Genomic DNA, 12311 nt, shown 5'->3' with positions numbered 1-12311 from the left:
AATGATTTACCAATACAAATTCTCTCTAAAAATGCAAACCTTGCTTCAGGTCCAGTATTGTGAGTTTGAACAATCCAGTACGAAATTGTTAACATGGCAGCAGATAAAGCAAGCATGATACCCAAAACAATAGAGCCAGGGGTAAAAGTAAGTGCTGATGGTAATACAGATTCAGCTACAAGGCCATCAGGTTGCGGAAATATTGTCCGCCTTCCAGAAGCAAGTGTAGTCATGGATGGATCCACAAAATATGGAACCTACATCAAAAACTGACATTGACAACAGAATATATAAGCTATTGCTTCCAGGTATAATATCAAGTCTATAGAGCTCTTTTGGCAAATGTGTTTCTATTCCGACCTTTCAACGTCTTATACAGGTCGCCTTCATCAGGGTAAATTGACAACAGAACAATGTGTGTCAATTTTACACTTAGTAATATTTTTTCAAACCTAAATATTCAGGCTGTTGCTGAGCTGAGCTTATAATGAAAATAGCTACACTTGAAGCTTAATATTCTAAGATATTCAAATCTACAACTGAAACTTAAATTTGATATTTTACTTTTTCTTTGGGGCGAGGAACTAGTGCATCACCACTCTCTAACGCTGAGCTAGTTGCTGCATTTCGTATCACTGTGTCCATGGTTGATGTGGAGCCTGATGTTGGTGAATACAAGCTTCCCTCTGAATGTTGTGCTGACTCAGAGGATGTCTCAGCAGCACTCTTAAACAAGCTTCCTTGGAGTTCTGATGAATGAAATGAAGATAAACTTGATCCATCTTGCGGTTGGTCAACTTTATGCTTTGGTGGTTGGTCAACTTTATGCCGTTTTTCAGTTTTTGTGACTTGGGGATGAGTATCACTCACAACACTCTTTCCAGTAGTAGTACTTTCGTCAGTACTCATTTCAGATGTGTGAATAGAAGTCATAATGGTTGACATGCTGGATATGTGACTTGGAACTTGCTGATGCTTGATTGGTGGATGTTTCTTGTTCAATTCAGCCAATAACAAATCAGTGTCAGTTGAGGTAGGATCTGTACTTGATTCTGCTTTATGCAAATCCAGCTGTTTAAAAGTCACTGAACTACTTCTCCCGGGTTGCTCTTTTGCCCTGTCCCGGAACAGCAGATTTTGAGTCACTACATTTTCCACAAAGTCTGTGGATTCTGATAACACTGTTGTGGCATCACCATCAGTATTACTGGTTATGGACCAAACAGATGGTTTGACTTTTTTCTTAAACCACCCAGTAGATTGTTTTGGTTGTTTACTGGCAGCACTATCAGATTTTTCAGTCTCAATATGTACAGAGGTACTCGTTGTAGGCTTTTCATGTGTAAGTATTCCTGTTGAAGGTTTCAAAACACCTGGACTGCTTTTGCATTTCTCCATTAACTCTTGTTTTGTTCCTCGCTCCCGCATCCAAGTTATCTGTTGATCAGGGTTTTTATGACTTATGAATATACACATTTGACAAAAAATTAACAAACCAGTAGAGATGGTGAAGGAAAAGCATATCCAGCTGTTGCATCCCTCAATTCTCTTTCTGCAAAGCTTACAGTTAAGCAACCTGTCAATTCTGGAACATATAATGCATTACCTTTGCTCAGGGATTGGGCTGACATCCTATTAAACAACTTTGATCTTCCGGTTGTCAGCAAGTTGTACAGATATCCTCCTTGTATGTTTAGCACTGCAGTTCTTGCCTAAAAGAAAGTGTATGTTGTATGAAGATGATTTGTCACACTAAAATTAGTTGTTACCTTTCGCGTGCTCCTTAGTCTTCTTTCATGTTTTGAAATTGCACAAAGAAAAATGCGTAGCAGCAAAGCAACTATCACACCAATTGTCATGCTCAATAATAAGCAAATGGTACTGTATGTTGATAATGTGAAAGAACTAAAGAAGAAAAACAAAGAAACAAAAGCTTTAGATTTTACGTCTTGTTTAATTTTGTCATATAACCTAATTTTCCAAACATAAACCACTTGTCAATTTGACCAAGGATATGTATAACGGCAATGTACCTTGTCTCAATCAAGGTTTGCTCGTTGGTAACCTGGTTCATAACATTGACATAAACATGGAAAATTACTGCAACTAGTACACAAGTCGATGATGAAGCAAAAGTCACACACAAACATTGCATCAATGTGACATAGTGAAAGGTATCTGCATAATACATCAGTTAATCTTTCTCCAAACTTTTTAAAATTTTATAGTAAATAACTGCACTTACATATACTGGGCCATGGAAACACAAATGCAAGTAGATGGTGTTGCATAAACAACAGTACTTTGAGTGCCTGCAAAGTTTATGAAAAAAAGTCTGTTGAAATATTTAACAAAAAACAACTGGCAAAACAGCCACATTTTTTTATTTATAAACCATCTACAAAAACTAAAATTTCAAACCATGACACATATAACAAATCGTTTTTGATAAGCAATTATGGGATTTGTTTAAGGCTGAGATCATAAAGGCCTACAATAAAATAGAAAGAATACTATTTTATATTCTTAACTTAACTCTTTTGTATTAATGACAGAATTTGCTGTTTAATGACCTAAATATAAAATGCACAATATACATCTGCTGACACTAAGTTACTGTCAAGTTGCATGAATAATGGTTGTTTTAAATCAAACCTGTTTTCTTTGGCTTAAAGTTGTGTCAAGAAGCAAATTTGTGACAATACTTTTTCTGGCGTAAACAATGACTTCTCTCTTTGGTAGAGTTTTGTTCCAGTTACCTCCAGCACAAAATGCTTGTACATTTTTAATTGTCCTAAATGCAGTAAAAAATACAAACCAATTAAAAACAGGAATGTTAATGTAACACTGAAAACAACAAAATGTTTATTTTACCATGATGGTGCTCCCGTTTTGAATTCATCCAGCACAAATGTGTTTCCCTCAAACACACAATCACCACAAGCAATTTGAACTTTTATTTTGTCATCGTCAGGCATGGGGCAAAAAATCCCCATCATCAGCATATTCCTCCAACATATGTTGTTACGAGGTGTTTTGAACCATGCAATCACTGAAGATGGTTTTTCTTTGCTCATTGAAACTTTCAGGTACACATCAAGTGGCATTCTGCAAGTTGGTTGTTTTTTGTTATGGACAGAGTGCAAAAAACAATTTGAGCTTAATTGGCCTGACATTAATCTATGAACTTTATTGCAGCCACAAAAATACAAAATTTATTCGGTTTTAAGAAACTTGAGGGATTGCCGACTAAATTTGTTTTACTATTTTACCCCCTAACACAAAGAGATTGATATTTTCAAAGCCTGGGCAAAACCAAAATCAATTGCAATCCCTAGGGTCTAGTATTTTAAAATAAAAACATAATTTTTGTATCTCATGACAGTGTACAAACATACTTTGGTGCTTTCTTTGTTACCAGTTTTAAAATGCAAGGTATGCCATCACTTAATCCACCATACCACTTGACTGTTGCTGTCTAAAATAAAACAAATAGTCATCATTTTTATGGTTGAAAATCGCATAGTTAAGAGTACACTGTTTTCTGATTCACTTACCTGTGTGTTGTGATGGTCAACAAGTGTAAGAATAGGAAGGAACAACAAACACACACCAGCAACAATAATGAACAACATCATGACATTGTCAGTAGGAACAATCTTAAAATAAACACATAGAATTTTAAAACCTATCTACATCTATTATAAACCCCAAAAACTCAAACACTGCAGCAGACTGTCAGTGTGATCTTTTATTTGTGAAACATATTTTTGCCACTTTAAATGACATCAGCACTTTCGGAGTGTATGGATATTTCGCTAATGAGGACAGACCACCTTTAGCATAGGCTAATTCCTGCAGATATTTCACTTGGTATATGACTAGGATAATAGTTAGTTAGTATTACCAAATGCCCAGAAAACACGACAGTACTTTTACCATCAATGTTTTAAAGATGAAAAAATTACCCACCAAAATCCAAGCTGAAGGTGCTGCATGAATGCTGATTTCTCTGATAATTGGAACAAGTTCAAATGAAAATCTAAGAAGTGATGCAGGATATGATGAATTGAGTTTTAAATTCACAGTAACGCCGTACGGAGTTGACTCATAAGATGAATTCAGGCCGACATCAACCTGCAATCAAAAGGAAAGTATTTACTATGTGAAAAATGAAATGACTGAGATGCCACAAACTTTGTTGACAGTATACAGGAAAGCAGCTGGAGCAAAGGAAAGGTCGTGCGATGACAGAGTAAGTTCAAGTGCAACTTTTTCTTCCATCATCAGCATTACCTCGTCAATGAGATAAACTAAACCAAGGTGAACTTCAAACTTAAAAAAAATGTATTTTATTACAGCTTGGAACATATGTGTTGCATGGCAGAAAAGCATTAATTATTTACATGGTAAATAATATGTTTTAATTTGTTGTTTTATCATTGTAATAAAGGTACAGTACTTCAGCTACTAAAATTGTAAAACAACACAAAATATTTGGATTGATAAAATAAAAGCCTGTTATGCAATCAAACAACAGTGACAATACCAGGTTTTGAAGTGAGCACTGATACAGAGTACAAGTACCACATAAATATACCTTTGATACCGAATACTGAAGTACATTGTTGTACTTAGTTGTATTTCACTGGCTTATTTATCTACCATGGTCGGGGTACAGGCGCACACATGCACATGCAGAAAAATGTGATCTCCACACGATAGCGAAAAAAATGTACGTAACCGGGTGAAACCTTTCGCCGATTTGTGCTGTCCAAAGCAAATATTGGCATAAAGTTGGCTGTATTTATATGTTGTAAACCGACCTTCGATATTCACACGTTGTTATCGAAAACTGAGACAAAATATTTCGACACAGAGTATGAGTATTGATACCACTGAAATCGTTCGATACTATCGATACTGATTACTGAGTACCGGGAACCCGTCCCATCACTAATAAACACAGATTTTTTTAATGTGTCACCTGCCAGGTTATTGCATGTTCATTGGGTGTCCAAGCAGTAAATGGGTCACCATCCAAAAGAGCTGAAAGATTGTTTGAAATCATTGACTTGCTCAAAGGCTTATATATCTTGCCTAAAGGCATTTCTAAACATGGACAAAAAAGGTAGCCAAGTTCACAAATTGCATCACAAAATTGTATGTTTTTTACCTTTTTGATACAGCTGTAGCAGTATTCTGTCATGGGTCTCTTGTGAAGTGTTTTTGATCAAAGGTGCCAGGTTTGATAAAAATGCATTAGTGAGTTCAGAATTTGCGAGGTTTGAAATTTTCAAACACACAGTGGCTGAATCGAGTTCCCTAAACTGCCCATTATGTCTAGTGTTTCCATCACAACCAAGCCTTTCATTTACAACTTCCACTATAAACTGCTTTAGAACACTTCTATACTGTGGCTCCCTGTTAGTAACCCAGTTAGACATTCTGCCTGCCCGTGGCCTTCCTAATGAGCTTGTTGCGACTTTGTCAATCCACTCTCCAACTTCACTTCCATCACCTGGTCCATTAAGAATCACTTTGCTGTTTCTACTAAGCCATCGGTATCTGGAAGTTGCCATCAACTTGTAACCTTCCTTTATACACAATGGCAATATTATAATTGAAAAACTGTAAAAACAGTTACATGTCAAGTGATTGGATAAAAATAGGTTTAATTTTTTAAACAACTATTCTTTTGCCATTCTTTGGGGTCTGCTAAGTATCGATACAAAAAGCCACACAAGTAAAAGCATTCACAAGGCATAGGCCAATAGCCATGTTCAAAACTCATGCATGCTTGTTTGTTAATCCTTGGTGAGGCTTAAATGCATTATGCTTAAAATTAGTTTGTGGACCAATTGTCTGTCTCATGTCTCATTGCAAGTCCATTTGATCATTCTTATTTAATTGATTTGATTTGTCTTTGAAGGATTTGGTAACTTTGCTTGAGTACAACTCATTAAATTCCCTTAGGTTAGAACAAAGCCGCTTAACTTCTTGCTCAGGGAAACACAAGAGTGGGGTTAGAACCAACAACCTTGTGAGCACAAAGTGGTTGCATCATCCACTCATTTTTAAACACTTACCCCAGGCGGGCGAGACAAAGAAAATGATGGTTGATATTTGCTGGTTGATCGACAATCCACAAGTGAAGTGTCACGATCCCAAGTTCCGTCAGGCAAGCAAGTAGAACTTATTTCATTGGTTGTTGACAAAATCCAAATTGGCTTGCTTGCACCACTGTTTGAAACATTTTGGGTTGCGATCCAATACAATGGATCACATACATATGAAAACCTTTGGAAACAACTTGTATATAAGTGGAGTTTTGTGCCTTAATTGTTTGGGAAAACTTACCTGGTTCCAACAAGCAGCTGATCATTTAAAACCTGTTTGGCAAAGTTTTTTTCCTCTGGTTTGGGGCAAGTTATTGCAACACATGTTATTTCAAGCAATGGAGGATCCCAGTATGCTGAATCATTGCACTTTGAGGAAAATTGTCGAATGTTTCGATCAACCCAATATCCCTACAAGTAAACATAACTACCCACTCCATCTCCTTTTCAAAACTACTCCGTCCTAACAAGTATCACTGACTCCTAAACCATGGTTAAAGTAGTGGTGTTAAATTGTCAAACTAGTATTGTTTACCAATGTCATAAACCAACAACGACAGCTTTCAATGTTTAGGTTTGTTTGTTGTAACTTTTCTCACATTTAGACAAGAGATACGGACAACTTCAAGATGTGGAAAATATGGACCCGGCGATGTTGATACCAGATCCCCGTTATGTACATAGCCCCGATGATAACACCTTGCTGGAATGCACTGCAAATAATTTTCATTTCAATCAAGCAATAGTTTTTTATAAAGATGTGGTTACAAAAAAAAAAACCTTGTATGCTCTGAAATTCGTAGACCACGTTGAATCAGCTTGACAGCGGCCTTCAACAAACAGTCTACCAGGTGATATAACAAAACCAATATCACATCGCATTTTCAACGTTGTGTTGAACAAACTTGAACCAACAAGCTGTAGGCAAGCCACGGTAAATGAAGGAGTTGCTTCTAAACTGATTGGGAAATTTTACCTGTGCTTTGTATGGTACAGCGCTGGGAAGTGGACATGTAACAGGGTCACATCTAACTGTAGTGTGGTCTGGGCTCCATGCACCAGATGACTGACATGCCAGATATTCCGCAGGTGCTTGTAAGACATAACCTAATAAAGGGTGGGAAAATAAGGTATGTTCGTAACTTACTTAAACTCAGACTGATATATATTAGGTATTTGCTATAGATCACACACCTGGATTGCATGTAAATCTAATTATACTTGTTACAGGATATGGAACCATTTCTGAGGTTTTTGGTCTTGAAACATTGTATTGAGCATGTTCCACTGATGGATCAGGACAAGCAATCGGCAAACACTGTTGCAAAATGGTTATTAGACAGAACTACAAGTCCAGCAACAAATTGGGTACCTTTTTCTCTGGTGTCCATCTTCCATCTTCACTACATCTCAGTGATAAAGAAAATATGCCTCGATCTAGCCAAAACATTGGATGGCAAGTAACCTGCATGTGTACGTCAGAATTGTGACATGTTATTTTTAAATTTATACAAATGTAATCCAAAGCAAAACTCTACCATAAATCTCAAAAGTTATTGTATTGATAAGTCTACACAGGAATTAGTTTTTTGTGGGTGTTGGTGCATTTAACTTCTCTACCTGAGAAGTTGCTCCAATTACAAAGGAAGATTTGTGAGACCAAACAGCATAAGAGTCATTTAAAATCTTAGGGCAAACTGTTGTTACACATTTCAGTGAGTGTATATCGTGGCTCCATTGACCATTTCCAAGGCATCTGTATAGAAGTGGAAAAGTGAAATAAACCAAGTTCATTAAATGTGAAATGATTTAAAAAAAAATCTTGTTTGTTTACGAAGTGATTGGTAAAAGTCAAGACTGTATATATTACCATAAAATATATTTAAAAAGTAGACGCTTAGGCTTATTGGTGGCTTATGGTGTACAATTTTTGTTTTATTACTTAATAGCAACTTTTTGGCGTCTGAAGGCTTTGAGGAATTTTCCGTCAGGACAACCATAGTGAACAAGGGCTCCATAAACTGGATTGTATTCATGATGGGTCCTTGTAATGTTGGGAATCACTTCAATATCTTCTGATGATGGTGAGGGCAAAATGTCACAAGTGACACTGACACAATGTAGGTTAGTGGCTGGATCGGGAACCCATTTACCTTCAATGCACTTTACTATGGCTGTAAAACTCTGTACATAAAATAGGGTAAGGTCAGTGCAAATTAATAATTAATGTATAGTAAAAAATAATCATGACAAGACCAGGGCAACTAACTTTTCATCAACATGCAGCAAATTATTCAAATGAGTTAAATTTATTTTGTTTGACATAAGAAAAATGATGGAACAATTAAACAAAACACCACTCAACTGAAAAAGCTGTGCTTTGCAAAAATGTTTTACAGTATAAAAAGTTGAGATTTGAGTTTGCTGTCACGATTGCAGCTACTTTTACAATTAGGCTTACAGAAAAGTGTGTTTGGTGCCCATTGAGTAAACACAATTGGTACATTAGCCATGTTCCCTAATGCGACACCCTTCAACCTGGTTTCATGGTGACATCGGGGTTCACTAAAACTTCAATAATTGGCAGTATGCATGATAACTTACACACCAACAAACAGTTCCATTTTCTTGAAAAATATGAATTCACATTTGTGAGTTTCTAGATATGAGGATAATTTCATTTTATGTCTCCAAACAGGCCAAAACAATCCTATTTATTGTTACATAATTCAAGTGTATTGAATGGAAACTTCAGTTATAATGGTTGCAGTTGCAGAAAACTGCCTCAGAGTAATATATTTAGAAAAGCACTTCAGATATAATTTAAATATGTGAAGCACATAATCTCTTTAACATAAACCATACCTTGTATATTCCATCACTTATCCAAAATCCCTTTTTGCAGCGATAATCTGCCATTTCAGTAATAGAACCATCATGTTCTGTTTTGTTCAAATATTTCTCAAGTTTTGCATTTCTTAGTGTAGGAGGATTTATACATGCTTGAGGAACACATGTAGCATTGGGCATCACCCAGTTTCCCGTTACACCACACTGCACATGCAGAGATGCGGAACCATCAGATGCATGATACCCTGCATAAGACATTACAATGGTTAGTAAGTATATTATGAAATTTTTGTCAAAAGCTGAAATCCAAAATTTTTTGTAACCAATTGTAGGGTCAAGTAAATCAAAGATTTACTCTATTTTTTATTTCTGCTTTGTAGAAAAATACTTGAATGAAATGACATGTATCTCTAATAGTTTTTTTTTCTTTTTTAGAAGGTGCTGAACCAAATCATTCTGAAACTCATAAACATTTTACTTTTCATTCCACAGCTAATGTTTTATTACATGGAAAAAAACATGTCCAACTGGAAACCAAGCCATTTACTATTCGGTGTATAAAAAAATCTTGCACATATTGTCCATTTTAAACCCTAGTCCAAAATCATAAAACGGTTAACAACCTGGAATGCAATGGTAGTGCCACCCTCTTCCATACTGTGAATACCCAGTAGGTGAAAGGGTGTTGTTTAGTGTAGGTAGTGGGTCAACACAAGAAATGTTAACGCATAGAGCAGTGTTAACTGGTGATGGGTTCCACCTCATATCAGCCTGAAAATATATATAATGCCATTTTGAGAAACTTCCATCTATAAAAATATTTACAGCCTTTAAAACATATCAGCTTTGTTTAAGCAACCAGAATAAAAAATCTTGGGCCATAAACATATTGCAACATGGGTCACAAATATATATTAAGCTATTATATGTTCAAATTTAAGCAATAACTTTAAAAAACAGCGCAGTTTTTTACCCTTCACAATTGCATTTTTAAATTCATACCTTGCAAGTTACTGTAACAGCTGTGAGATTGGTACCATCAATCCATTTGCCCCTCACACACTGATATACTGCAGTATACCCAAACTTAGTTTGTTCGACAATGATTTCTGTACCCTCTATCGCAACTGGATAGCCACAGTCCATTTCTGCAAAAATAGCATGTAAATAATCATACAAACTCACCTGGAAATACAATGTTTGATGTTTTAAACTCACCAACACATAAAATGGTCTTTGGATTCGGGCTCCATTGAGCATCATCGCCACATGTGATATCTACTGCATCTTTTCCATCATGAAACCTGTAATGTGAAGTACTAAATAAAATATTGCTATTGCCAGGTTTGTATAAGGAGACTTTTTAAGTCAATAATTAAATTTTATGTCAAAAATCTAAATTTCCATGACAGTTTGGCCCAAGTTTAAATATTTAGCCAGCTATTCGTAAATATTTTTACATTAAACTGGTTTGGAATTATGACATTATTAATTTATAAACAACATATAAAAGATACATACGTGAAGCCAAAACCACACTTTAAATTGAGTTTGCTTCCATAAACAATTCCACCTTTCCCGGTAAAAATATTAGGTGCCAGGGTTGGTACTCCGCAAGACAGTGGTTGACATGAGCGATAAATAGGAGATGGAACCCACCTAAACAAAACAGCTTTTTAACATGTGTTTTTTTTGCATTAGGCACTAGAAATTTCATGGCCACTACTTAATCCTGAGCTTAATGTTCCACTATGCACTGATCAAAATAGTTTGAATCAAAAATTTTTATAATATATCAAAAGTATACTAATGAATAAGGCTTTCTTTAAAAAAATGATACATTGTTAAACACTGTTCTATATTAAACTATATATTCCAAACAAAAAAACTTGCAGTGAAAAAACATGTTTTCATACTTTCCTTCCAGGCAAGATGTTGTAAAGTCTTTTGTCCTTGTGGCAAATGATGGAGAAAATAGGAAGCCTGCTGCACACCTGTACTTTGCCTCCCTGTGGCCAAGTGAGTTTACATAGGTTTCGTAGGTAGCATGTGGGATCTAAAAAAGAAAATGTGTAACTAACTCAGAAATTGGACTCTTTTACCTATAAATGCTGGTTGAAACTCCAATGTATTATGTTTGTTTAACCACCATTCCTTCTATGGCAGCATGGCATTCAAATAAATAACTTGCAAATTGTGGCAACACACACAAAAATGTATCACAACAAAAGACAAAGTTTTTGTGCAAAAAATGTTTTTGTGTTAAATCCAGCACAAGAAACCTCCCCTCAGTTGAGTATTGAAATGTATGTACAGACATGCTTTAGGCACTGTAATGGCAGTGGATTTCTTTGTAATGGTTGTTTATGACCAAAATCTTTTGCCTGATTGCAGGGCTCTTTTATTGCTCAATACTCGCATTGAAGCCAAATGTGTTTTACTACCAGCTCAACTTAAGATATGTAGGCAAAGTTACAAATCTTACATCGGGCAGAGGAATACATGGTGCAGCAACACATTTCAGTTCAAAAGGGTTTGGTTCCCATATTCCAAGATCTTTGCACTGAGAATTAAGTGAAGTGGCCCTTTTTGGCATCCACATCCCTTTGTTGCATTTAAACTTCAAAATTGTCCTGAAAAATGTGAGTAAAAAAAAAAAAAAAAAATATTGTTGCATTAAGATATACCAAAGTCAGCCAATAGGATCAAAATTTTTCCTAAATCTGTGAAGCACAGCAATACTAAAATTAAATTAGCACAAATAGTAGTGATAAGTTTTACCTGTATTTTTATGATATATGTGAATCCTAAACATGCACAGGCTATATTACCCAAATTTGAAATGCTGTCTAAACAGGGGATCAATTGAAGTGATTTCCCCAACTTCCAGATGTTGTGTTGCATTGCCAGGTGTTCCAGGGTCCACACATGTGATGGGATGGCAAACAATGGTTTTGGGGTCGGGAGCCCAATCACCAGAACTCAAACACTGCACTGGTAAAGTTGTTTCGTTCCCAGCCATCCAATACTCTGTAACAATCAAGTTTTTTGTTAGAATGTGTGTCAATATTAAAAGAATGTAGAATCTAAATTGGTTAATATACTTTCAATGAATGTTAAAACAAATACCAGTTTTCTCGCACTATAAACTGTCTACTTGCAAATATAAAATTTATATAAATAATTTCAGTGATAATACGTTATTTGTTTTACAGAAAAAAATGTACACTGAGAATGTTTCTTATTGTTCAGCATATCCAAATTTGGAACTTTTTTATGTTAACACCAGAAGTTGCAAGTTTGTTCAAATATACGCTCTTATTCAAAACTTTGTGTACAGAA

General features: G+C 35.6%; 3 protein-coding genes across 3 annotated transcripts in view; all 3 read right to left on the bottom strand.

Moving 5' to 3' along the window:
• The window catches only part of LOC145213207 (uncharacterized), a 21545-nt gene extending 21312 nt beyond the window's left edge, over nucleotides 1-233 (bottom strand). The window contains exon 1 of the mRNA XM_080081438.1: nucleotides 40-233. Coding sequence (XP_079937564.1) covers nucleotides 40-233 — 194 coding nt within the window. The remainder of the gene's footprint in view (nucleotides 1-39) is intronic.
• Nucleotides 1-1708, bottom strand: part of LOC145212665 (uncharacterized) — a 1853-nt gene extending 145 nt beyond the window's left edge. Inside the window, exons 1-3 of the mRNA XM_080080880.1 lie at nucleotides 1607-1708; nucleotides 1497-1552; nucleotides 40-1437 (exon numbers count right to left, since the gene is read on the bottom strand). Coding sequence (XP_079937006.1) covers nucleotides 547-1437; nucleotides 1497-1552; nucleotides 1607-1631 — 972 coding nt within the window. The 5' untranslated portion in view covers nucleotides 1632-1708 and the 3' untranslated portion in view covers nucleotides 40-546. The remainder of the gene's footprint in view (nucleotides 1-39; nucleotides 1438-1496; nucleotides 1553-1606) is intronic.
• LOC145213206 (sushi, von Willebrand factor type A, EGF and pentraxin domain-containing protein 1-like) overlaps nucleotides 1694-12311 on the bottom strand; it is a 23530-nt gene continuing 12912 nt past the window's right edge. The window contains exons 26-51 of the mRNA XM_080081437.1: nucleotides 11801-11999; nucleotides 11455-11602; nucleotides 10886-11025; nucleotides 10491-10628; nucleotides 10188-10273; nucleotides 9972-10117; nucleotides 9593-9740; nucleotides 8985-9214; nucleotides 8062-8303; nucleotides 7740-7875; nucleotides 7492-7584; nucleotides 7314-7437; nucleotides 7009-7226; nucleotides 6361-6530; nucleotides 6090-6300; nucleotides 5177-5597; nucleotides 4988-5112; nucleotides 4198-4335; nucleotides 3973-4137; nucleotides 3558-3659; nucleotides 3399-3478; nucleotides 2875-3108; nucleotides 2656-2794; nucleotides 2246-2312; nucleotides 2034-2178; nucleotides 1694-1712 (exon numbers count right to left, since the gene is read on the bottom strand). Of these exons, the coding sequence (XP_079937563.1) occupies nucleotides 1694-1712; nucleotides 2034-2178; nucleotides 2246-2312; nucleotides 2656-2794; nucleotides 2875-3108; nucleotides 3399-3478; nucleotides 3558-3659; nucleotides 3973-4137; nucleotides 4198-4335; nucleotides 4988-5112; nucleotides 5177-5597; nucleotides 6090-6300; nucleotides 6361-6530; nucleotides 7009-7226; nucleotides 7314-7437; nucleotides 7492-7584; nucleotides 7740-7875; nucleotides 8062-8303; nucleotides 8985-9214; nucleotides 9593-9740; nucleotides 9972-10117; nucleotides 10188-10273; nucleotides 10491-10628; nucleotides 10886-11025; nucleotides 11455-11602; nucleotides 11801-11999 (4064 nt within the window). The remainder of the gene's footprint in view (nucleotides 1713-2033; nucleotides 2179-2245; nucleotides 2313-2655; nucleotides 2795-2874; nucleotides 3109-3398; nucleotides 3479-3557; nucleotides 3660-3972; nucleotides 4138-4197; nucleotides 4336-4987; nucleotides 5113-5176; nucleotides 5598-6089; nucleotides 6301-6360; nucleotides 6531-7008; nucleotides 7227-7313; nucleotides 7438-7491; nucleotides 7585-7739; nucleotides 7876-8061; nucleotides 8304-8984; nucleotides 9215-9592; nucleotides 9741-9971; nucleotides 10118-10187; nucleotides 10274-10490; nucleotides 10629-10885; nucleotides 11026-11454; nucleotides 11603-11800; nucleotides 12000-12311) is intronic.

This window comes from Phallusia mammillata, chromosome 2 (assembly GCF_965637545.1).
Source record: "Phallusia mammillata chromosome 2, kaPhaMamm4.hap1.1, whole genome shotgun sequence".
NCBI lineage: Eukaryota > Metazoa > Chordata > Ascidiacea > Phlebobranchia > Ascidiidae > Phallusia > Phallusia mammillata.
The sequence above is the reverse complement of the archived record's forward strand: the minus strand, read 5'-3'. Positions and strand labels throughout refer to the sequence as shown.